Source organism: Cyprinus carpio, chromosome A9 (assembly GCF_018340385.1).
Source record: "Cyprinus carpio isolate SPL01 chromosome A9, ASM1834038v1, whole genome shotgun sequence".
NCBI classification, from domain to species: domain Eukaryota; kingdom Metazoa; phylum Chordata; class Actinopteri; order Cypriniformes; family Cyprinidae; genus Cyprinus; species Cyprinus carpio.
This window is the reverse complement of record NC_056580.1, coordinates 3,391,127-3,416,266: the sequence shown is the minus strand read 5'-3', so window position 1 is coordinate 3,416,266 and position 25,140 is coordinate 3,391,127. Positions and strand designations below refer to the sequence as shown.

Genomic DNA, 25,140 nt, shown 5'->3' with positions numbered 1-25,140 from the left:
AAATAAAAAAAATTTAACACCTGTCATTGTTTCTCCTAAAATGAGACTATTGCTTCGGGCTTGGAGTGTCATGCGTGTGACTTTAATCATCTCACATGAGTCTGAGATCCAGGTATCATTAATGTAATATATATAAAAACTAATAATATGAAGTAAATTTAATTGTTTATATAAACACATGTAAATATAAAAAAAATACATAAATTAATAATGAGCTAAAAATGTAATTTACAACTCTGTTGAGTCTGGTATTTTTTCTCAGATGGAATTTTATATATGAAATATTAACGTTACATAATTGCATATTAGTAAATATAATAATATATAAAAAGATAAACAAATATTATAAATTAATAATGAACTAATAACTAATTTGGGTAACACTTTAAATTTGTAAACACAAATTCAAAATTATTAACTAAGAGTTCCCCAATAAACTCCAATAAACTTTGCTGCTTAGTAAGTGGTTGTTGTAGTAGTTATGTTTAGAGATGTAGAATATGGCCATGCCAAATAAGGCATTAATATGTGCTTTATAAGTAATAATAAACAGCCAAAATAATAGTAATATGCATTGGGTAACATTTTATTTTAAGGGGCAATTAACCAGCATGCATATAACATATTGCTCGCTATTAACTAGCGTGCATATTACTAGCGTATTGATTGTATATTAGTACATATAAAGCACATATTAATGTCTTTTTCTGCATGACCATATTTTAGATCCCTTGATCCACCCCATACCTAAACTTAACAATTACCTTACTAACTATTAATACGCAGCAAATTAGGAGTTTATTGAGTCAAAAGTCATAGTTAATAGTTAGTTAATAGTAAGAAATGGACCTTAAAATAAAGTGTGAATAAAATACCCTCAATGATATTACCTGTGCCCATTTGCCCAGGACTCCATGAATTAAGGTAAGGGTCCTGCCTCACAAAAAATAAAATAAAAAAAAAATAATAATAATTACAAATAATAATAATGGCATATTGCAATGATAGAGTGGATAACATGAGCACCAGAGCTTTATGGCATTGTTATCATTTTAATGATATTAATCATAGTTTAAATAGATCAAGCTATTGTTTGTTGCTTGTGAAGCATGTGCTGTAGTCTGCATGCAGTACAACTGAAAGTTTAATTTGAGGTTTCTCTGTGGTTGAGTGTCAGACTGGCCTAGTTTAGATGGCATTAGTGTCAGGTGTGTTCATCAAATGAGTGTGTGTGTGTGTGTGTGTGTGTGTGTGTGTGTGTGTGTGTGTGTGTGTGTGTGTGTGTGTGTGTGTGTGTGTGTGTGTGTGTGTGTGCATGTGTGTTGTCAGTGTTGGAGGCTGAGATCCCCGGGGAGGCAGTGTCTTTGCTGCTACAGAAGGATGATGCTGCAGCCGGACAGAAGCACAATGCCAGCGGCCCACAGGAGTCTGAATGCACGCTCACATACCCCTCCCACCTCGTGTACTACCTGAAGAAATCTTCTGGGAGCACCTACCATGACCTGAACACTCGCACTAAGATTCCTGACCCACATGGACAGATGAGAGCAGATTCAACTCAGCATCTGTTACAGAACATGATGCTTCAGGTTATAGCCATAGAAACACAATATAAATACTAGAGGTTGACTGATAGTGGATTTTACCGATACCGATAGCTAGGTTGAACCACACTGGCCGATACCAATAAACTGGTAGTTTTTAAAATGAATACTGAATGAAAACTAAAATAGTGCTTTACTATAATAATGAATGAAAACTACTGAAACATACTTTATACTTGAAAAAAAAAAATTTATATTAAATAATAATTATATATTGAGCATTAAAGTTAGTTCATAGTTCATTAACTAATGTTAAAGATGCTGTATGTAAGATTTTGTCTCAACTAAAGCATAAAAATACCATAATATGTTTGCAGATATTTAAGAAACATGCTAAGTTAACATATTTGTTTATCTGAAAAACAATGCTACAGTTAGTTTTTCTCCTTTGAAAATGTGTGTCCCGGGTCGGAATGTCATCTTTGTTTTGGTTTGTGAAACACGCCCACTGCCAGTTTACCCAATTGTATTTCGGCACCCTGGGTGGCCAGTTGGCGGAAAAAAACACAGCATTCTATCTTCATTTCATTTTTCAATAAAATAAAAAAAATTTAAAATAAAATAAAGTAAAATATGGAACAACAACAAGTGCATTCATGTGTTGAAGCAAAAGCTTGTTATTTTCCCACCCCTTATATAACCATGTTCATCTATGAAATCTATCCCACCACAACAACATATCCTTATTGCACAACAACCATTAAACAAATACATTAATAAATAAAAAATTACAAAAAATATCTTAAATCAATCTTTTAACCCACCCTCATTATTTCTTGTTCCACCTCATAACCTTTTAGTAACTCAATTTTATACAACATTTTAAAAGGGTTGTACAGGTTCCAACTTATTCCACAACCTCACCCCACATATAGTGATGCACATACTTTTCAGAGTATTTCTTTTTAAAGTTTAATTCATCTCTCAATTTATACCCACCCTGCCTCTCCATAAACATTTTTTGTATATTTCCCGGAAGTAAATTATTTCTTGCTTTAAACATGACTTGTACCGTCTACCGTCTTATTTCTTTTCATTCATCAACAAGTGCATTCGTTCCTGTTTGTTCTTATTAATCTGGCAACCTGTGTCTGAGGAGGAGGGGCCGGGTGAAAATAACCCTCTTTTGAATTTGGACTGCAATACCTAGTTCAACCACTTGGTTTCAATCCTACATACAGCACCTTGAACAGTAGCAACTTCAACATTTTAAAATGTATTAGTAGATGTTGAAATTAACAGACTCTATATAGATGACTAATTGCTTCTGTTCTAGAACACATGATGATTATCTAATCAAAATAACAAAATATGGCAGTCACACATGGGACAAAAAGCGCAGCATCTAGAACAACTCACAGGTCTAGGACAACACAAAGGACATGTCGCGTTCAATTCAAGCAGTGTTCTAAAATTGTTTATTTAATCACCAAATGGGTAAAAGTTCACTTAAAGAATGTTTACAGACAGTGGCATAGATGAGTTTGAAGTTCGGTGTTTAAAAAAAAAAAAAAAAACAGAGCAAAAGGGAAAGAAAAAGAGCGATCTATATTATAGTTCTCTAGTCTATATGAAGCACACAGACTTTAGTAGAGCCACAGAAAGACAAAAGTTTCACTGAAAAAAGCAAAAATACATTAGTCAACCTCTGATAAATACACACTGCTGATGCAAATGAAATGATATGAAACGGTTTTAATCGAAATGTTCACCCAGAAATTAAAATTTGCTGACAATTTACTCATCCTCAGGTCATCCAAGATATCGATGAGTTTGCTTCTTCATCAGAACAGATTTGGAGAAATGTTGCATCAGTTGCTCACCAGTGGATCCTCTGCAGTGAATGGGTGCCGTCAGAATGAGACTCCAAACAGCTGATAAAAACATCATAATAATCCACACGAATCCTGTCCATCAGGTAATGTCTCGTGAAGTGAAAAGCTGGAGTTTGTAAGAAACACATTCATCATGAAGGCGTTTTAACCTTAAACTATTTTTCCAGTAAAAAAAGTCGTCTCATCTGAATCAGGAGTGAAATGTGCACAGATTAAGCACCGTTTCCAAAACAGCTCTAAAAATATGCGGGTGGATTTTAATGTGAGAGGACAACAGAGGATGGACTTTTTAACTGGAGGAAGTGTTATTATGGATTTTGACTAGAAACAACATTTTAAAGTTAAAATGCCTTGATGGATTTGTTTCTTACAAACACAATTTTGTTTTTACTTAAAAAACGTTCATTGATGGACTGGAGTTGTCTGGATTACTTATGGATTATAGTGATTTTATAGAAACTTTCATTTTTGGGTGAACTATTCTTTTAAGAAACAAAAATTACCTCTTTTGTGTAGACATGAAAGACTTCAGGCACTTTTTTTTTTTCTTTTCCATGTGCCATTTTAATGTTGTATGTTATTAAGAATGGCAATGACATGATTGATCAGCCAGTCAGTGCTTTCAGTTGTGACCAAACTCCTGAGACGTAGCCTACATTTCAGAGTCTTTAAAATTTAGTAGTGTGTCTATGAATTATGACACACTCTTAATTTTAGAATAATTATTTTATATTAAAGAGGCTAGAAATTCAACCCAAACATTTTAGATATTACAACACCATTTGATAAAACCTATTTATTTATTTATTTATTTAAATACAATGATTTCAATACTACAAATAAAAGATAATTCATCATGTGATTTCTCTTTTATTTATTAACTTAATGAAAGCAAACCAAACAAATGTTCAAAACAACGTCACATTATGTACCATTTGAGATTAGAACAGAAAGTACTACATAAAAATATGGGACTGGGTGAGTCACGTTTCACCCAGCCCTGCACCTCATCACGATAAGAAGTGTTTGTGATTGTTGCAGCTGAAAATGCTGTGACTATGATAACATTAAACAGACATTGCTTTGGAATTTCTTCACATTGTTTTGAATGCACAGTAAAATGTTATGTAGATTTTGCTTTGGAGTTTTTTTACTTTGTTTTGAATGAGTATTTATTATTTTTGTTGAAGATAAACAGTTGGGTTAGGTAAATATCTTTTTTTTTTTCTCTTTTTTTTTCTCTTTTTTTTTTCTTCAACATCATGTGGTGTTGGCCGCGTGAATGGTTATTGCAGGTTTTGTAAACCAAAACACTACATACTGTAACTACACCCTTCAAAATAATCCAGAAGCAAACAAGCCTGATATTCTCTATCTATTCTGCTGTTTGGCGTTTTTGTGTTATTTCCGTTATTGCATTACATCTCAAAAGTTCATCTCGTTCTGTGCAGTTTTTTTGTTTTTTTTTAAACATTCCTGAGCACTGCAGCACACGTTTTTAGATTGCAAGACGTGTTCTGTGTGAACGGCCCCTTAATGTGCACTTGTAGTGTATTTCAGATCTCAAAAGTGTAATTGAAAAAAACTACTTGCAGATGAAGTCTAGTCAAGTCACCTTTATTTATACAGCGCTTTATACAATACAGATTGTGTCAAAGCAGCCTTACAGTGTTAAACAGGAAAAATGTGTGCTGATAATGCAAGAAAACAGTCAGTTTATCAGTTAAAGTAAGTTTATTGTTGATTCAGTGATGTCTTCGTCCAGCTCAGTTCAGTTCTCTTCCAATAGTGCAGAAATTGTGTATAAATATAATAGCAGCATAGTATAAATGAAAGAAAATATATTATTAAAATGTCACATTTTGCAGACAGAACCCAAAGGTAGAAACTCAGGAAACTCAAAATATCTGGGCTAAAATAAATGCCCGGACTCAAGCCAACAGAGCTTGAAAACAAAAACAACCCATGATACAGCAAAACAAAAACTAAATAAAACTAGCAAACACAACCAAGAAGATTAACAGTAAGAAAATAGCCTCACTTAACCAACTGGCAATTAGGGACGCGAGCAGGGATACAAAACGAACCAACACAGGACAGAGAATAAATAGGGAAGGAAATGATTAGGGTAACTTGGGAAAACAGGTGGGGTGAATGAACCAAACATCAGGTAACATGAGGGGCTGGGTGAAGACTAACAGACAGGACAACACATGACACTTAGGCCTTGTTCAGACTGTCAGCAAAAATCTGATTTTTTTGCATATCCAGATATTATCAAGGGTGCATTTCCCAAAAGCATCATTAACTTACTATGGTCGCAAGTTCCACTGAACCATAGTTGCTTTTGGGAAACGCACCACAGATGGCTTTTTGATAGTCTGAACAAAGAAAAAACAAAACAAAAGAAAAAATGAAATCAGACTTTTACAAATCAGTTATGAAGGTGGTTTGAAATGTGATTCCAGTCAGGTTTGTCTCAGTCTGGATAGTCTGGCTGCTCAAATTGGATTTCAAGTGGTCTTGTGTACACCTGTGTTGTAACCAAACAACACATGCAGATACGTTGGTTATGTCTGGACACAAAAAAAATGGATTTGCAATTAATAGTGTGGACAGTCCACCTAAAAAGATCTGATTTGATAAAAAAAAAAAAAAAAAAAGAGAGAGAGTGCACGGTGAGTGAAGAGACAAAACATGGAGCATGAATGTTCAAACCCAAAACTGAACTAGTCAGGAGTGCCGGGTTCTGAACACCACACGCATGAAACATATCACACGGACAAGAGACCATGTGGCCCAGGCAGTGTTGCCAAGTCCTCGGTTTTACTGCAGGTTAAAGCCATCTCCCCCCAACCCCCCAGAACAGGATTTTGACAGATGGGAAAACCGTGAATATGTGTGGCAGGTTTTTGTTGTTTTGGAAAAAGTTTTGATGTAAATATGGAATTATGTGATTGTGATGGTTTTTGACTGTTTTTCAGAGAATCCTGCTCCGGCTGCACCTGTAAAACATCCCTCATTACTTCCCTCCACCCCAGGCTCGCCCCGCTCCCATATCCTCCTCACCCCCGGCAGCTGTGGAACGCTTCAGCAGACACACTGTATCAGATTAGATTCACTGAGGTGTTTCATCGTATAACTTTGAACTGTGTTTATTTTGGTGTGTCTTGATTCTGGAGAAGAGAGCTGGGGTGTGTTTCCCAAAAGCAACTATGGTCACAAGTTCCATTGAACTCTGCTGATAAGGACAGAACTTGCGACCATAATTGGTTTTGGGAAACACACCCCAGGTCAGTTTGTATTCCTGATATTAGCATTTTATCATGGAATTCCACAGGAATTTCAAATGGGTTTTAGAATGGCAAACAGTTCTGAATTCATGAGTAAAGTTATGTCTGCACTTGACATTACATGAAGAGACTTTAACATTTCTTCTACAGTATGAATTCAATATACTTGGAAATCATATTTGGATTTATTTGGAATTATTTTGTTATTTACATGAAATACAGTTTCAAAGTTTGGGTTGATTTATTAATTTATTTAAAAGAAAACTGGAAAGGACACATTAAATTTAATCCAAAGTAACAGTAAAGACTTTACTAACCACTAGGAAGTCATGGGTGTGGGTTTGAGTCTCGGGCCGGCAATACCACGATTAGGTGCCCTTGAGCAAGGCGCCAAACCCCCAACTGCTCCCTGGGCACCGCAGCATAAATGTCTGCCCACTGCTCTGGGTGGGTGTGTGTGTGTGTGTGTGTGTGTGTGTGTGTGTGTGTGTGTGTGTGTGTGTGTGTGTGTGTGTTCACTGCTGTGTGTGTGCACTTTGGATGGGTTAAATGCAGAGCACAAATTCTGAGTATGGGTCACCATACTTGGCTGAATGTCACGTCACTTTTTTTTTTTTCACTTTCAAATTAATTTCAAATTTTCAAATTATTATTATTATAACCTTTATTTTACCAGGAAAGAAGCACATTGAGATTAAGAATCTCTTTTACAAGAGCGTCGTGGCCAAGACTGACAGACACAGCACGTTTGAGTGTAGCAAATAACATCCAACAATACATACACATATACACACACAAGCAAATCCATCAAATTTCAATATCAATTCATAACTAGCTAAAACATCTACAACCCGATGTTTCGTTCTCCAGATCATATAAAACTACTTTAAAAGTGTCCAACGAAACCAGTTCCTAGAGGCTATAGCTACAAGCATACTTTTTACAGATGCGTGTACAAAGATAGGAAGTAAGTAAGTAAGTGATAGACTTTATAGATTTATAAATTAAAGTGTTTTTGTGTTTGGATGGACAACGCCCGACCAGCCAACCCGAGCATACAACACACAATGATGAGTGAGGGTTTTTAAGATTTGTTATGAACCTCTGTGCACCATGATAAACAGTGTCTAACGCATGTAAAACTGTGAAGATACATGCATTTATATATAACATCACCGTAGTCCCCAGTACAGACACAATTCGGAGTGGCTAGTAATAGCAACAAGCAACTTTTGCCTCAATGTGGAAAGACAGCGCACCACTGATTCCAAAGTACAAAAAAACCAGCAAAAAAACCCAAAAAATTCCAAAGTAAAAACCCAATTTCACATGCCTTTGTGAACATAAGGCCCTGTTTACACTAGTGCATTTTCGTTTTAAAACGGTGTTTTAGAATGAAAACGATCCTCGTATACACTGGCGTTTCTGCTGCGTTTCAGAACGATCTCCGTCTGTTATACTAGTGCTTTAACGCATGTCACGTGACCATTCATGCAGGTTCAGCCATAGATATGAATAGGTAGATTCCCTATAATTCAGATCATGGATGCGTCTATGTGCTCGAATGGGGAATCTACGTATACATCTATGGGTACAACACTACACATGATGTTATTGTTTACACCGTTGTCAAGGATACGCAGAACGAATGTGGGCAGCCACGCCATTGTTTTTAAAAGTCTTCGTTTTGGTCCGTTGACACTGAACACAAACCTGGACTTTTCAAATTAAAACGGGGTCTGCAGCGTTTTCAAAAGTCTCTGTTTTCGAGGGTCTAAAACGCTTGAGTAGTGTAAATGATAGGCGTAACTGTAGCAAAAGTTATGTGTTTTTTAAAACGAAAATGCACTAGTGTAAACGGGGCCTAAGAAACGTCTTTCCAAAACATAAAAAAAAAACTCTTGCTGACCACAGACTTCATCTTTTTTCCCACAATCACCAAGGCTACGCTCAAATATTGATTTCATTAATGTTATGTCAGAAAGGTTGAGGCGATAATAGGAAATAGCATCCATCTGAAAAAATATATGTTGCATTGGAATATTATTACTGGAATACTCTGAGAGACCTGTAGCACTGGGGTTACTTTATTAGTTCATGATGGATTAGTGTGGAAAACTGGATCACACTGGGTCAGTAGCATTGTTATATCAAGGCCAAACACAAAGAGAAGGGTGTAGTACAACAGTTCTTTATATATTATGTTGTGTCCTGTTATTCCCAGACATATGCACACACTAGCCTAACCCACCCTCACAGCTCCACTAATGCTAAAATTCGTCTAATATTCTTATCCGAGCCTTCAGACGCTGCTGCAACCCTGTTTGCTCCCAAACTAACCTGCACTGTGTGTTTGAGTCATTTCCACAAGGTTACAGGAAAAAGCCCTTCTGGCAGAATGTGGCCTCCGTTGAAGTGAGCAAACAGCTAAGAATGAGACAGCGAGCGGTTTGTCAGCTAGAGTGCTTATTTGTGTGTTCTGCCTCGCTGACTGAAGTTGAGGCTTGTGATGATTAAAGGACGCTGAAGGTGAATCATTGTCACCTCCTGACACACACACACACACACACACACACACACACACTGCCTATCTCTATTTCACACAAATACTCACACCAACAGATGTCAAGATGTCAGTCTCAGTCTAGAACACATCTTAGATTGCTCTCTTTTGACAGAGCACATCAGGCATGCAATAACAAGGCCAAGAGCTACAAAACACACTAATGTAAAAGGAAAACATGAAACGCATCATATATGGCCCCTTTAATAATGATAATTGATCTTTAAAATAAAGTGTTACTGACTCTTGCTGACCACAAACTTTTGAACTGTACTTTACCATCTATGTGAAAAACTGTGTACTTTCAGTGTGCAAGAAGCAATCAGTCTTGAGGCCATTAATTAAATTGAAGTGCATAAATGAAATTAGTATGTTGTAGAAGTAGGTAAATTGGGATCTAGTCAAAAAACTTTGATCCAGAACAATGCACATTCGTAGAGACTTCTTTTAGAAGATCTTGCTGACCCCAAACTCTTGAACGGTAAACTGTAAATTGCTATGAAGTTCAGTTCAATTCAATTCAATTCAAGTTTATTTGTATAGCGCTTTTTACGATACAAATCGTTGCAAAGCAGCTTTACAGAAAATGAAGTTTATACAATATTTAGTAGTAGCTTATCAGTGGTGACTAACCAACAAAAAGTAGCTAAATAAGGACTACAACTACCACGGGGAAGTGAGATTGCATGCTAAATGAACAGCGGTTGTAGTCCTTCAGTGTTTCTCTACAGCCAATATGCTAGTAAATGCTATTAATATGTTATAAGCATGCTAATGAGCAACTAGTTCATAGTGAATACGTGTTCCCTAATCTAAAGCCTTACCATGTCTATATACTATTAAATTATTTCATTTCATTTAATTATTTATAATTTTTTTTTTTTTTTGTTAACTCTATTTACAATTATAGAGAGAAATAAATAGTACAAATATTATTCAAAATAAATAAAAATTACAAAAAGTAAATTATATCAAATTGTCCAATGCATTTCCGGTTTGTCGGGGTCATTACCCCTGACCCTTGGCTAAACCCTTTCCCCTTAGTTACTGTAGCTAGGTCTGGCAAGCTTTCATTTGAGTGAATTACTGCAGGAATTATTAAGTAATTATTCTGGATCAATTGTACATTTATGTCTACTAAATATATTCTCAAATTTTTAGTTTCAAAAAAGAATATTAATAGCACTTGAATGCATGTAAGAGAAATGCTGAAAATCTGCAGAAAACATGTGCTGCACATATGTTAAACTGAGTGCAGCGACACTTGGCCTGGATTACAGGACCAGTCCAACAAAATAGATACTCAGATACTTTCAGATACTTTCCTTTCAAAGCAAAAACTCTTCTATGGCTGCCGAAAGCAGTCGCCATGTGTTAACTTGAGCCAGAATACCAGTCTTGTGATATCCATAATCAACAGATGATTATGGTGTTGTGCCAGTTCATATTTGTGTGTGTTTGTGTGTCCCAGTGACCTGCTGTCCTCAGACTATGTGGGGATACACTATGAGAATGGGAAGCCCGTCCTTTGGAGGGTATGAACTATGCATTTTTAATTCATTTTTTTGGCATTTCACTCTGGACTGTGTGTACTTTTTAGAGAATAGTTAGTCATACAGTATCTATTTTAATCATTGCCAATGATAGCTACAGTATCGTTTCATTTGAAATTTTTGAAAACTGCTTTACCTCTCACACCAAGATCATTATAACAGTTGAGGAACCACCACAGTGTAGTTGCTTTCATACTTATAATTTATACTGTGTAAATTACGATAGTGTCAGTTATTTTATGTCTGCCTTGTAATAAATCCTTTTTTTATCCTTCCTGTTAATTATATCAGTAATAAATCACTGAGACACAAATGGAGAATGGTTTTCTGAGAATGTGCCAATGGTATAAACTATAATATAATTACACTACAATCATGAGATGTCAGTCTAAAGCTCAGAGAACACAGGAATGTTTAAAATGTTCAATTTATTGATTTAATGGAATCTTTTAAAGGGGTTATATGATGCAATTTAAATTTTTCCTTTCTCTTTGGAGTGTTACAAGCTCTTGGTGCATAAAGAAGATCTGTGAAGTTGCAAAAACTGAAGTCTCAAACCCAAAGAGATATTCTTTATAAAAGTTCAGTCAACCACGCCTATCTAAAACGCCTCGTTCTAACACACCCCCACATCTCTACGTCACTATGTGGGAAGATTTGCATAACACCGTAACTTAGATTCTTGCTGTTGCCACGCCACCATGTTGTGGAGACGGTTTCATTGTGAAAGCGAAAATACTTTGTTTGGCCTGTTTCCTGGGAGAGTAACGTATTTCTGTTTCTAAGTGAGGCAGATCCAACTTTGCAAAGACAGTCTGGCGCTTCTGACTCACAGTCTGTAAGTATGTTTTCATATTTAAATAATTTGCCAATGATGATTCAAACGTGAGTTTTGATAAGTGTAGAGTAGCGCTTGTTGTTTGTCGTTTCTCTGATCACAAATACAGACATGGTTTTATGTTTACGCAGCGCATTATGCAGCGCAACGCGTAAAAACACAGTATAAGTCATTATAATCAGTAATTATGTCCCCACTAGATGCAACAAATGTCTCGTTTATGATGGGTTTTATTGTTTTTGTCTCATTGCGCTGGGACACACGGCCTCACAGTATGTTAAGGAGTGTAACATTTCTGTCACGATTGAGGAATTCACCAATCACAACGTGCTGAAATTTCTGTGTTAACGATTGTGAGAGAGAGGGAGAGTAACAAGGCAAGGCAAGGCAAGGCAATGCAAGTTTATTTATATAGCACATTTCGTACACAATGGTAATTCAAAGTGCTCTACATAAAAGAAAGTAAAATAATCATGAAGAAAAATAATAACAAAATAAAACATGCAATTTTAAAACATAAAACAAGCAATTTTAAAACACTGGAAATTATTAAAAAATTTACTTATTTAAAATGAATTTAAAACAGTTAAAAATAGAAAATGATTTTACATAAAATACAGTGAATACGTAAAATACAGTGCAATCAGTTCGTACATCGCACAGTGCTCATTCAATAAATGCACAGCTAAACAGATGAGTTTTGAGTCTAGATTTAAACGTGACTAATGTTTTAGCACATCTGATCTCTTCTGGAAGCTGATTCCAACTGCGGGCGGCATAGTAACTAAAGGCGGACTCCCCTTGTTTTGTGTGAACCCTTGGAATTTCTAACTGACTCGATCCTAATGATCTGAGTGGTGTGTTAGGTTTATATTCAGTGAACATATCTGCAATATATTTTGGTCCTAGGTCATTGAGTGATTTATAAACGAGTAAAAGTACTTTAAAATCAATCCTAAATGTAACTGGAAGCCAGTGTAAGGACCTGAGGACTGGTGTGATATGCTCAGATTTTCTGGTTCTAGTCAGAATCCTGGCAGCAGTGTTCTGGATGAGCTGCAGCTGTCTAATGATCTTCTTGGGAAAGCCGGTGAGGAGACCATTACAGTAGTCCACCCTGCTGGTGATAATGGCATGCACAAGTTTCTCTGAGTCTTGACTGGAAACAAAACATCTAATTCTTGCAATGTTTTTTAGATGATAGTATGCTGATTTAGTTACTGCTTTGACATGACTACTGAAACTAAGGTCTGTCTCCAGAATCACACAAGATTCCTGACGTGATTTTTAGATGTTTGTCCCCTAGAGTCAAGGTATGTATTCAGCTTGAAAACTTCATCTTTTTTTCCAAATGCAATAACTTCAGTGTTTTCCTTGTTTAACTGAAGAAAGTTCTGGCACATCCAACTATTAATTTCATCAATACATTGGCAGAGGGAGTCAGTGGGGCTGTAGTCATTTGGCGATAAGGCTAGGTAAATCTGGGTATCATCAGCATAGCTGTGATAGGCAATTTGGTTCTTTCTCATTATTTGACTTATTTCTCATTATTTGGGAGCATATACAGGCTAAACAAGAGCGGTGCAAGAACTGAGCCTTGTGGGACTCCGCATGTCATGGACGTCCACTTAGACTTATGCTCTCCTATACTCACATAATAACCTCTCCCTTCTAAGTATGACCTGAACCATTTGAGTACCATCCCAGAAAGCCCGACCCAGTTTTCCAGTCTCTCTAGAAGTATGTTATGATCGACAGTGTCAAACGCAGCACTGAGATCTAGCAATACCAGCACTGATATTTTGCCAGAGTCAGATTTTAAGCGAATATCATTTATTATCTTAATGAGCGCTGTCTCTGTGCTTGGATGCGGAAATCAGATTGAAAATTGTCCAGGTATCCATTTGAGTTTAAGTATTTGTTCAGCTGATTAAAAACTACCTTTTCTATAATTTTGCCTATAAAAGGAATATTAGATATTGGTCTATAATTGCTCAAAATGGTGTTATCAAGATGCTCTTTTTCAGGAGGGGCTTAACAACTGCCGTTTTCAGGGAGTTTGGAAATGTCCCAGAAAGAAGTGAGGCGTTCTGCTTCTACTACTAAGAGATCTGCTTCTAAACAGTTAAGCACACTTTTGAAAAAAGAAATAAAAAATGTGGGAAGTGTGTCAAGATAGCAGGTTGACGATTTTAGGTGCTGCACTATTTCTTCCAAAGTTTTGCTATCAATTGCTTCAAAAATAGACATATCTTTTTGATATTGCAGCCAAATCTGTCTGACCTCTGCATTGCTTGAGGATGTGCTAATCGCCTTCCTGATATTAATGATCCTCTCAGAAAAGAAGGAAGCAAACTCATTGCATTTGCTAACTGAGAGCATTTCACTGGGAATCTGACTTGGGGGGTTTGTCAGTCTCTCAACATTGGCAAAAAGAGTAAGAGTGTTGTTTAAGTTACTGTTTATAAGGTTTGAGAAGAAATTTTATCTAGCTGTGGCTAGTTCCACATTAAAAGCATGAAGGCTGTCTTTATAGATGCTATAGTGAATTTCAAGTTTCGTCTTCTGCCACATCCGCTCGGCTTTTCTGCATTGTCTTTTCATAGTCTGTACTGCTGTTGATTTTCTCCAAAATGACTTCTGTCTGTTTGTTTTCTTACTGACTATTATTGGAGCAATATCATCAATAACATTCTTAACTTTTGAGTTAAAGGAATCAAGGAGAGGATCAACAGAGTCTGCAGAAATGCTTGGTGTTAAAGATATAGCCTCCAACAGCACACTAGTGTTCTTGTTAATGCATCTCTTTCTGACAGAGACAGATCTAGATACAGTTGTAGCAGAGATCAATATATCAAAGAGAATACAGAAGTGATCAGATAGTGCTACGTCCTTAATAACAAGGGATGAAATGTTTAGACCCCTACTGATGATTAAATCTAGAGTATGTCCTCAACTGTGTGTGGGTTCATGCACATGCTGAATCAGGTCAAAAGTGTTTAGAACCGTTATCATCTTTTGTAGTTTTGTTTTCTGCATTATCTATGTGAATATTAAAATCCCCTGCAATAGCAAAACAGTCAAACTTTGAGGAAATCATTGATAACATTTCTGTTAACTCTTCAACAAAGGCTGGAGAGTATTTTGGAGGCCTGTAAATAGTGATAAACACAATGTGTGGAGCACCTTTCAGCACAACCCCTAGATATTCAAAAGACAAGTACTGACCAAATGACACTTGCTTGCATTGATAGACATCTTTAAATAGAGAAGCTACACCTCCACCTCTCCTAACAGTCCTGCAGACACTCATGAAAGTAAAGTTAGGAGGGGCTGTTTCATTGAGGACTGTTGCACTGCAGCTGTCTTCTAGCCATGTTTCATTTAGAAACATATAATCCAGATTGTTTGTGGTTTTTACAGTAGGTTATTGATTAGAAATGATTTATTTTTTAGTGAGCGAATGTTTAAAAATGCTAACTTGATGGCAGTGTTTTATGTCTTTACATCAATCTTAGTTTGATGCATAATAGGCCGCAGATTAGATGAGTTAGAACAGAGAAATGTCACGGTTCATGAATCGGCTGTCTCACACTGAGGTGTCTGTGTGAGTGTAATTGTGTGGGTGTGGTTACTCATTGTGTTGATTAGTGTCACCAGCTGTCGTTGATTTCACCTCCCTTTATATGTCAGTAAATTCCCTCTCATGTTGTCAGATCGTTGTGGTTGTTCCCTGGTGTGCCTCCTGTTCTTGTGTCTCGTCAAGCCCCGTTCTCTGTTGGATTTCGTCAGTTCTTTGTGTCGTTTGGATTTCGTCAGTTCCTCGTGTCGTCTGGATGTTCAACGGTTCCTGAGTTTCTCTTCACACTCTTCACCGCACCACCACCGGATCGCCATCTCGTCCCTGCTTCACCACCACCACCTGATTGTTTGTACCTGGCCTGTGTCTTTACTCTGACCATCATTATTATTAAACTTGTTAACTTGCATCTTGCATCCTCTCATTATTCATCACAGAACGATCTGACCAAACAATGGATGCAGCAAGCACTTCTCAACTCCAGGATTTCATCGCTCACAGTATCTCACGTATGGACCAACAGGAAGAAAACATCTCAGGCACAGGTCGAGCGGTACAAACACTCGTGAAGCAGGTGTCCGAGCTTACCCAACAGGTACAGCTTCTACGAACTCCCACTGCGCTCCCCACGCTGCCCGTTCCCCCACCACCAGCGCCGGCAGCAGCGGAAGGACCAGAGCCACGCCTACCCACACCAGAAGGTTATTCCGGTGAGCCTGAATTTTGTAGAGCATTCCTCACGAGATGTTCCATGCATTTTGCTTTACAACCACGTACTTTTCAGAGCGAACAGACAAGGGTAGCGTTTGTACTCACCCTGCTGTCAGGAAGAGCAGCGCTTTGGGGAACGGTGGTGTGGGAGAACGGACACAACTGCTGCACCTCGTTCCAGGCACTCTCCGAAGAAATGAGGAGAGTTTTCAATCGGGCAGTGGCGGGTAAGGAGGCGGCCAGATTACTCACCGAACTGCGACAGGGAGAAGGCTCGGTGGCAGATTTTTCCATTCGGTTCCGCACCCTGGCCGCAGAGTGCCGTTGTAACGAGGAAGCGCAGTGGGATATGTTCCTGCATGGGCTGGCTGACCGCGTTAATAAGGAGATATACGCCATGGATTTACCAGAGACACTGAACGGACTGATAGAACTTGCCCTGAGAGTGGACGCGCGTCTTAATCGCGTAACCCGGCTGACGCGTCCCAGCCGTCCACAGCCCAGCCCAGAGAACCACCAGGCCGATGGTGCAAGCGCGGTCAGCCCCGCATTCGATCATGAGCCCATGCAGGTGGGGAGAGCTCGGCTTTCCCGGGAGGAGAGAGAGAGGTGGAGATCCCAGGGACTTTGCCTATACTGCGGCCGGGCGGGCCACTTCATCCACTCCTGTCCGGTAAAAGAGCAGGCCTGGTAGTAAGTATGAGGCTACTATCGGGTGGGATCTCCGCCGAGAAGCCCTCATCACCATCATCGACCCTCCTCCCGGTAAGACTGAGATGGCAGACGTTGACGCACTGCACCAATGCACTACTGGATTCGGGAGTGGAGGGTAATTTCATGGATTTTAGATTGGCTGTTCAACTGCAGATCCCCATCACTCCCCTCTCACACCAGATCACCGTCAACGCACTCAATGGACAAGAACTTTCCCGGAACACTCATTCCACCAAGAGTATCACCCTCATCACTTCTGGCAATCACACCGAAACCCTCTAATTTCTCCTCATGGACTCACCACATGCACCAGTGGTTTTGGGACACCCGTGGCTCTTTGAACACAACCCCCGGGTCGGCTGGTGCACTAACACAATTTCCACATGGAGTAACCACTGTCATGAATCTTGTTTAGTGTCTGCCTGTCCCTCTGTGTCTGGTTCTGTGTTTCAGAGTGAGGCAGCAGATTTGTCTAATGTGGCCGCGGAGTACCTCGACCTGAAGGAAGTGTTCAGTAAGTCCCGTGCTGCTTCTCTCCCTCCGCATCGTCCCTATGACTGTGCGATAGATCTACTGCCAGGTAAAACTCCGCCTAAGGGCAAACTTTACTCTCTTTCTGTTCCTGAGAGGGAGGCCATGGAGAAATATATTTCTGATTCTCTGGCCTCTGGGTTCATCCAGCGTTCCTCTTCTCCTGCGGGGGCGGGGTTCTTTTTCGTTGGAAAGAAGGATGGTTCTCTGCGGCCTTGCATTGATTACCGAGAGCTGAACAATATCACGGTAAAGAATTCTTATCCTTTGCCGTTGATGTATTCAGCTTTCAAGAGGTTGCAGGGAGCATCCATTTTCACGAAACTGGACTTGCGCAATGCATATCATTTGGTTCGCATCAGGAAGGGGGATGAATGGAAAACCGCTTTTAATACCCCCAGGGGGCACTTTGAATATTTGGTTATGCCCTTCGGGCTTTCCAACAGCCCAGCGGTTTTCCAGGCACTCGTGAATGACGTGTTGAGAGACATGGTAGATCAATTCATATATGTTTACCTGGATGATATATTGATTTTCTCTTCGTCTCTCCAGGAACATGTTCAACACGTCAGGCGAGTGCTCCAGAGACTCTTAGAGAATGGGCTTTTTGTCAAGGCGGAGAAATGCTCCTTTCATGCACAGTCTGTTCCCTTCCTAGGGTACATCATCTCTTCTGAGGGAGTGCGCATGGACCCTGACAAGGTTAAGGCTGTGGTAGATTGGCCAAGTCCAGATTCCCGTAAGGCCCTACAGCGGTTTCTGTTGTTCGCCAATTTTTACCGGTGTTTCATTCGCAACTTCAGCCAACTAGTCACACCTCTGACTGCCTTGACCTCCCCCCGAACGACGTTCAGGTGGTCGAACACTGCCTCGGCAGTGTTCACCAACCTCAAGAGTCGCTTTGTTTCGGCTCCCATTCTCGTCACCCCTGACCCCACATGTCAGTTCGTGGTGGAGGTCGACGTGTCGGAGGTGGGAGTAGGAGCAGTGCTTTCACAACGCGCTTCCTCAGACGATAAGATGCATCCCTGCGCGTTCTTTTCTCATCGATTATCGCCTGCCGAATGTAATTATGACATTGGTAACAGAGAGTTGTTGGCAGTTAAGTTAGCGTTGGAGGAGTGGCGTCATTGGTTAGACGGGTCTGGGGTACCTTTTATCGTTTGGACCGACCATAAGAATCTTGAATACATCAGATCAGCTAAAAGACTCAACTCCAGGCAGGCTCGGTGGGCTCTTTTTTTCGGACGTTTTGATTTTGCTCTCTCGTACCGCCCTGGGTCTAAAAACATCAAACCCGACTCTTTATCTCGTATTTTTGATCCATCCGAACGCCCGGTCACTCCCGAGTGTATTTTACCTGAGAGAGTTGTCATCTCCACTCTGGTATGGGAGATCGAATCGAAGGTCAAGACAGCCTTAGAAGGGGTAACGCCTCCGCCTGGTTGCCCACCGAGTCGTTTTGTTTGTGCCGGAGGGGTTACGGTCCGACGTTATTCGATGGGGTCATTGTTCCAACGTGGCTTGTCATCCAGGAGTGACTCGCACTAGTTTTCTAGTTAAGCAACGATTCTGGTGGCCACTTATGGCTCACGACATTCACGATTTTGTTTTGGCTTGTTCAGTCTGTGCCACTGGTAAGACATCTAACCGACCCCTAGATGGGTTACTTCGACCGCTGCCTGTCCCTTCGAGACCCTGGTCCCATATCGCTCTAGATTTTGTCACCGCCCTCCCGCCCTCTAATGGCATGACAGTTGTTTTAACCGTAGTGGACCAGTTCTCGAAGGCGGCACATTTCATCCCCTTGCCCAAATTACCTTCAGCCAAGGAGACAGCGGTCACAGTCATAGATCACGTCTTTCGGTTACATGGCCTCCCGATGGACGTGGTCTCTGACAGGGGTTCCCAATTCATATCCAAATATTGGCAAGAATTTTGTAAATTACTGGGGGCCACGGTCAGTCTGTCCTCGGGCTATCATCCCCAGAGCAATGGTCAGTCTGAGCGAGCCAGTCAGGACCTTGAGAGAATGTTGCGATGTCTGGTTGCCAAGAATCCGTCCTCCTGGAGCCAACAGCTCTCTATGGTGGAGTACGCCCACAATTCGTTGCCAGTGTCATCCACGGGCCTCTCGCCATTTAAGTGTAGTTTAGGTTACCAGCCACCAATTTTTCCTAGTCTGGAATCCGAAGTCGCGGTCCCCTCTGCTCACGCATTCGTCCAGAGGTGCCGCCATACTTGGACTAGAGCCCATGAGACTCTACTCCAAGCAGGGGGGCGCATGAAGGCCAAGGCCGATCGCCATCGGTCAAAGCCTCCCGTTTACGTCGTGGGTCAGAAAGTGAGGCTTTCTACTAAGAATATTCCTCTCCGCTCCGTGTCTAACAAGTTAGCTCCCAAATTCATTGGCCCGTTTCCTGTCACCAAAATTATTAGTCCAGTGGCAGTCCGACTCAAACTTCCTCCGGCGTACAGGAGAATTCACCCCGCCTTCCATGTGTCTAAAATCAAGCCCGTGTTTTATTCTCCCATTAATCCGCATTCCCCGGTTCCCCCCCCCCCCCCCCGCCGCGACTCGTAGATGGGGAACCCACATATTTGGTAAACCGCATTCTGGACTCGAGACGGAGGGGACGCGGATTTCAGTACTTGGTGGACTGGGAGGGTTACGGTCCGGAGGAGAGAAGTTGGGTTCCTGCTAGGGACATTCTGGATCACTCCCTTATCGATGATTACAATCGACAGGTAAGGTTGTCTGGGAATGCCAGGAGGCGTTCCTAGGGGGAGGGGTACTGTCACGGTTCATGAATCGGCTGTCTCACACTGAGGTGTCTGTGTGAGTGTAATTGTGTGGGTGTGGTTACACATTGTGTTGATTATTGTCACCAGCTGTCGTTGATTTCACCTCCCTTTATATGTCAGTAAATTCCCTCTCATGTTGTCAGATCGTTGTGGTTGTTCCCTGGTGTGCGTCCTGTTCTTGTGTCTCATCAAGCCCCGTTCTCCGTTGGATTTCATAAGTTCCTCGTGTCGTCTGGATGTTCAACGGTTCCTGGGTTTCTCTTCACACTCTTCACCGCACCACCACCAGATCGCCATCTCGTCCCTGCTTCACCACCACCACCTGATTGTTTGTCCCCGGCCTGTGTCTTTACTCTGACCCTCATTATTATTAAACTCGTTAACTTGCATCTTGCATCCTCTCATTATTCATCAAAAGAAAAACCATGAACGGATAGAGAGAGGTGGAGATTCTGATAGGTGTTAAATCAGGAAGAGTCTGTCAGCATGACTCGATTCACCTGCTGATCAGCTCACATGACCAGCAGACGTTACTCTGCAGTAGCAATGCAGAGAGAGACAGACAGACACTCCATGATGAATCACATAATACATATAGTATAGAAACATTAGACTGTTTATTGAACACTGGCAGTCATGCATGTATATACTCAAAAACGCACTATAGAGTCAATTAAAACATCACTGATTCACTTTTGTGGCAAAAAATGCAGGAAACAGGACAAAATGCAACGTGTGTGTGTGTGTGTGTGGTCAGGGTGGAGAGCACTGTTACTACCATGGCCAGATCAGAGGGAATGACAACTCTCATGCCTCTCTGTCCACCTGCAATGGTTTACTGGAGTGAAATAATCTGCTTAAATAATATCTGAAAGCTTTCTCTACTATATACGGATTATTCAGCTGTGTCTGTATTTTTTTCTCATTTTTAAGTTGCTTCGGATTTAAGCAGCTAAATTAATAAACATAATTGTATGTCTCTCTGGTCTTCAGTGGCATGTTTGATGATGGAGTCCATGTGTACACAATTGAGCCACTTAAACAGAATCATTCTATTGTAAGTATATATATTGTAAGGATGACTGACTCGGTTGAGTATTTGAATCCATTTGCGGAGATGTTTATTGTGGAGAAAACCACACACAAGGATAAGGCAGATAATCGTGGTCAAATAGCAAGCAAGGTCAATATCACAGCAAGCAGTCCGTACAGCAAACAAATCCAAATCGTAATCCAACAAACAAGGTCAAGAACAGGCAAAGAACATACACGAGGCAATCAATGTGGCAATGAGAAAACGCTTGGTAGAGACAGGGGTTAGCTGGCAATACTTCGCAATCTGTTGTACAACTGAGCTGGATTTAAACAGGAAGCGGAGGAAGAAGAAGAGCACAGTCAGTAATGAGGAGATGGCGCCCTCTGGCGGCTGGATGAATGGATGGTTGATGTTACAGATTCCTCCCCCCTAGGAACACCTCCAGGTGTTCTTCGTGGACGTCCCCTTGGTCGAGGTGCTGGACGATCCGGATGTGCATGATGGAAATCCCGGGTCAATGATGGGTCTAATATGTCCTTGGCGGCCACCCAAGATCTTTCTTCTGTGCCGTAGCCCTCCCAGTCCACTAGGTATTGTAGCCTGCCCCCCCGACGTCTGGAATCTATGATATCCTTGACCAGGTAAGCCGGAGCTCCATCAACATCCAGTGGTGGGGGGGGCTCCCTCTCCTCGGAGGCAGGACCGGAAGCAGGATGAGCGGGTTTTAACAGAGATACATGAAATGAAGGAGAAATGCGATAATGAGCTGGGAGCTCTAACCTGTATGTTACTGGATTAATTTGCTTTATTATCCGAAATGGGCCTACATACCGTGGACTGAGCTTTTTGCAGGGTAGCCGTAACCGTAGATCTCGAGTCGATAACCATACCCTCTGACCCGGCTGATAGTTTGGGTGGGGACTTCTCCTACGATCTGCTTGGGTTTTCTGGGCTCTGATTGCCCTTTGTAGCCTCACATGAGCGCTGTCCCAGACTCTTTCGCTTCTTCTGACCCAGTCATCCACTGCCGGAACTTCTGAAGGTTCACCCGACCAAGGGAACATGGGGGGTTGATATCCTAAAACACACTTGAAGGGGGTGAGTCCTGTAGATGAGTGAGTAAGGGAGTTTCTTGCATAATCTGCCCAGGGTAGGAATTCATTCCAACGTTCCTGTTCTTGACTACAGTAGGATCTAAGATATCGCCCAATTTCTTGGTTTACTCTTTCCACCTGTCCATTTGCTTGAGGGTGATAACCTGATGTTAAACTGACATTAATGTTTAATTGTTTGCAGAAGGCTTGCCATACTCGGGACGTGAATTGTGGCCTCTGTCAGAAACAATATCCTCTGGTATGCCATAAATTCGAAAAACATGTTGAAATAAAGCTTGTGCTGTCTCCATAGCTGTGGGTAATGATTTTAGTGGTACCAGACGACAGGACTTAGAAAATCTATCAACAATTACCAGTATGGTGGTGCAGCCGTTAGAGCTGGGTAGATCTGTGATGAAATCCACTGCCAGATGAGACCAGGGCCGCCCGAGGGATAGGCAAGGGTTCCAAGAGACCAGCTGGAAGTTTTCGTGGTGTTTTTGACTGTGCACACATGCTGCAAGATTTGACATACAAAGAGACATCCTTTGTTAAATTAGGCCACCAAAATGAATTGCGTACCAGTTCCTCTGTCCGCTGAATGCCAGGATGTCCGGAGCTCAGAGATGTATGGACCCATTGCATGATGCGCTGCCGAAGAGATCCTGGAACGTATTGGTGGTTAGGGGGGCAACCTGATGGTGTGGGTTCTGTTAGTTGTTTTCTTTGAATTTCCTCCATTATATCCCAACGAATAGGTGCCCAAAATGACTGATGGGGGTAGAATTGGTCCTTGGCAGCAAGAAGTTTCCTCTGACTCATATATTCGTGACAACGCGTCGGCTTTACCATTCTTGCTTCCTGGGCGATATGTTACTGTGAAATGAAATCTTGTGAAGAATAATGACCACCGAGCCTGCCTCGGGTTCAGACGTTTAGCACTCTTGATATACTCCAAATTTTTGTGATCTGTAATCACCTGAAATGGATGACGTGCTCCCTCCAACCAGTGTCTCCACTCAGACAGTGCTTCCTTGCGTCCATCTCCACTCCATGATGACTGATCTTGTAGCCTAAAAAAGTGGTATGTGAGACATGAAATTCACATTTCTCAGTCTTAACATATAAGTGGTTTGCCAGTAATCGAGACAGAACATCTTTCACATGTTGGATATTTTGCTCACGTGTCTTCGAATATATTAGAATGTCATCAATGTAGGCGATAATGTGGTCATTTAGAATGTCCCGAAAGATCTCATTGATAAATGATTGAAACACAGATGGTGAATTGGATAGGCCGTACGGCATTACCAAGTATTCATAGTGCCCCCTGGTGGTGATAAATGCTGTCTTCCATTCATCCCCTTCTCTGATCCTGATTAAATTATAGGCACTTCGTAGATCAAGCTTAGTAAAAATCTTGGCTTCACGTAATTGTTCTAAGGCTGAGGGAACTAATGGGAGTGGGTACCTGTTCTTGATAGTGATGGAGTTTAGACCACGATAATCGATACAGGGGCGTAGGCCACCATCCTTTTTTTCCACAAAAAAAAATCCAGATGCTGCTGGTGATGTGGATGGGCGGATAAAGCCTGACTCCAGAGCTTCTTCAATGTATTGTTCCATGGCCTGCGTTTCTGGTATAGTTAATGGATATACCTTGCTTTTAGGAGGTGCTGTGTTAGGTAATAGGTCTATGGCACAGTCCCAATGGCGGTGTGGAGGTAACGTAGCAGCTTTGGCTTTGCTGAAGACTTCCTGGAATTCAATGTACTCTGGGGGAATCTTAACTGCTTCGTTAGTTATTGGACTTTCAACACTTGTGGTTAGACATGGAAGTGGTATATGACCTTGTAGACAATGACTGTGGCAATACGGTGACCATTTGGTAAGTTCTCTGGAACCCCAAGAAATCTGTGGGTCGTGAATGGTTAGCCAGGGATTTCCTAGTATTATTGGATGCTGGGGTGTAGTTGTAACATAAAATGAGAGGGTTTCAGAGTGGAACACACCAATCTTGACTGTAATAGGGATGGTTTGATGAGTGATACCTTTGCCAATGGGTTGAGTGTTGATGGCGGTGATGTGAATCGGTGGTATGCAAGGGATCACAGGGATATTGAGTTTAGCCACCAATTCATGGTGAATTAGGTTCAGTGCCGATCCTGAGTCAATTAATGCTGAAACACATTGTTCGTAACTTGCATAATTGATGGTCATAACGAGAGTCAAGCACTTGGTGAATAGATTACCTGAATGTATACTCACTCTAGATGGTGTGGGCTTGTTGGGGCAGTGACGGCATTGATGACCTGGTTGCCCACAGTAAAAACATAGTCTCTGTATACGCCGTCGTTCACGTTCCTCCATTGAGATTTTGGTAAGGCCGATTTGCATGGGTTCAACAGGTTCCAGGCCACTAGCAGTTGTGGCAGACATTGAAGTTGTTAGGGGACAGGTGGAATGGTTACGTATCAGATTATCGATACGGATCGTGGTGGTTATAAGTTGCTGTAAGTCCATATCCATGTCCTTACAAGCAATCTCTGATTGTAATTTGGGGTGAAGACCTCGCCTAAAGATTGGTTTAAGCGCGGCCTCATTCCAGCCACTTTGCGCTGCTATGGTGCGAAAATCTACTGCGTATTCTGCAGCAGTACGATTTCCTTGACACAAATCCAACAACTGCATAGATACATCTCTCCCTCCAGCTGGGTACTGAAAAACCTCAGTAATCTGCTTCGAAAAATAATCGAATGAGGTCCGTATCATATCATCTTGATCCCCACACAGCAGATGCCCATTCGAGAGCTTTGCCAGTAAACAGTGACATCATAAATGAACATTTAGTGGTATCACGTAGAAAGGCCTCAGGCTGGTTCTCAAAATAAATGGAACATTGACGAAGAAACCCCTTGCACCTTTCCGCTGTGCCATCAAATTTATCTGGTAAAGAAAATCTTACCGCCTCAGGTCGAGTCGC

General features: G+C 41.0%; 1 protein-coding gene across 1 annotated transcript in view; it reads left to right on the top strand.

Annotated features, from left to right (window-relative positions):
- The first annotated feature begins 70 nt into the window (after positions 1–70).
- Positions 71–25,140, top strand: part of LOC122146041 — a 45,200-nt gene continuing 20,130 nt past the window's right edge. Inside the window, exons 1-6 of the mRNA XM_042763066.1 lie at positions 71–112; positions 1,356–1,589; positions 5,173–5,198; positions 10,767–10,830; positions 20,785–20,870; positions 21,021–21,084. Of these exons, the coding sequence (XP_042619000.1) occupies positions 71–112; positions 1,356–1,589; positions 5,173–5,198; positions 10,767–10,830; positions 20,785–20,870; positions 21,021–21,084 (516 nt within the window). The remainder of the gene's footprint in view (positions 113–1,355; positions 1,590–5,172; positions 5,199–10,766; positions 10,831–20,784; positions 20,871–21,020; positions 21,085–25,140) is intronic.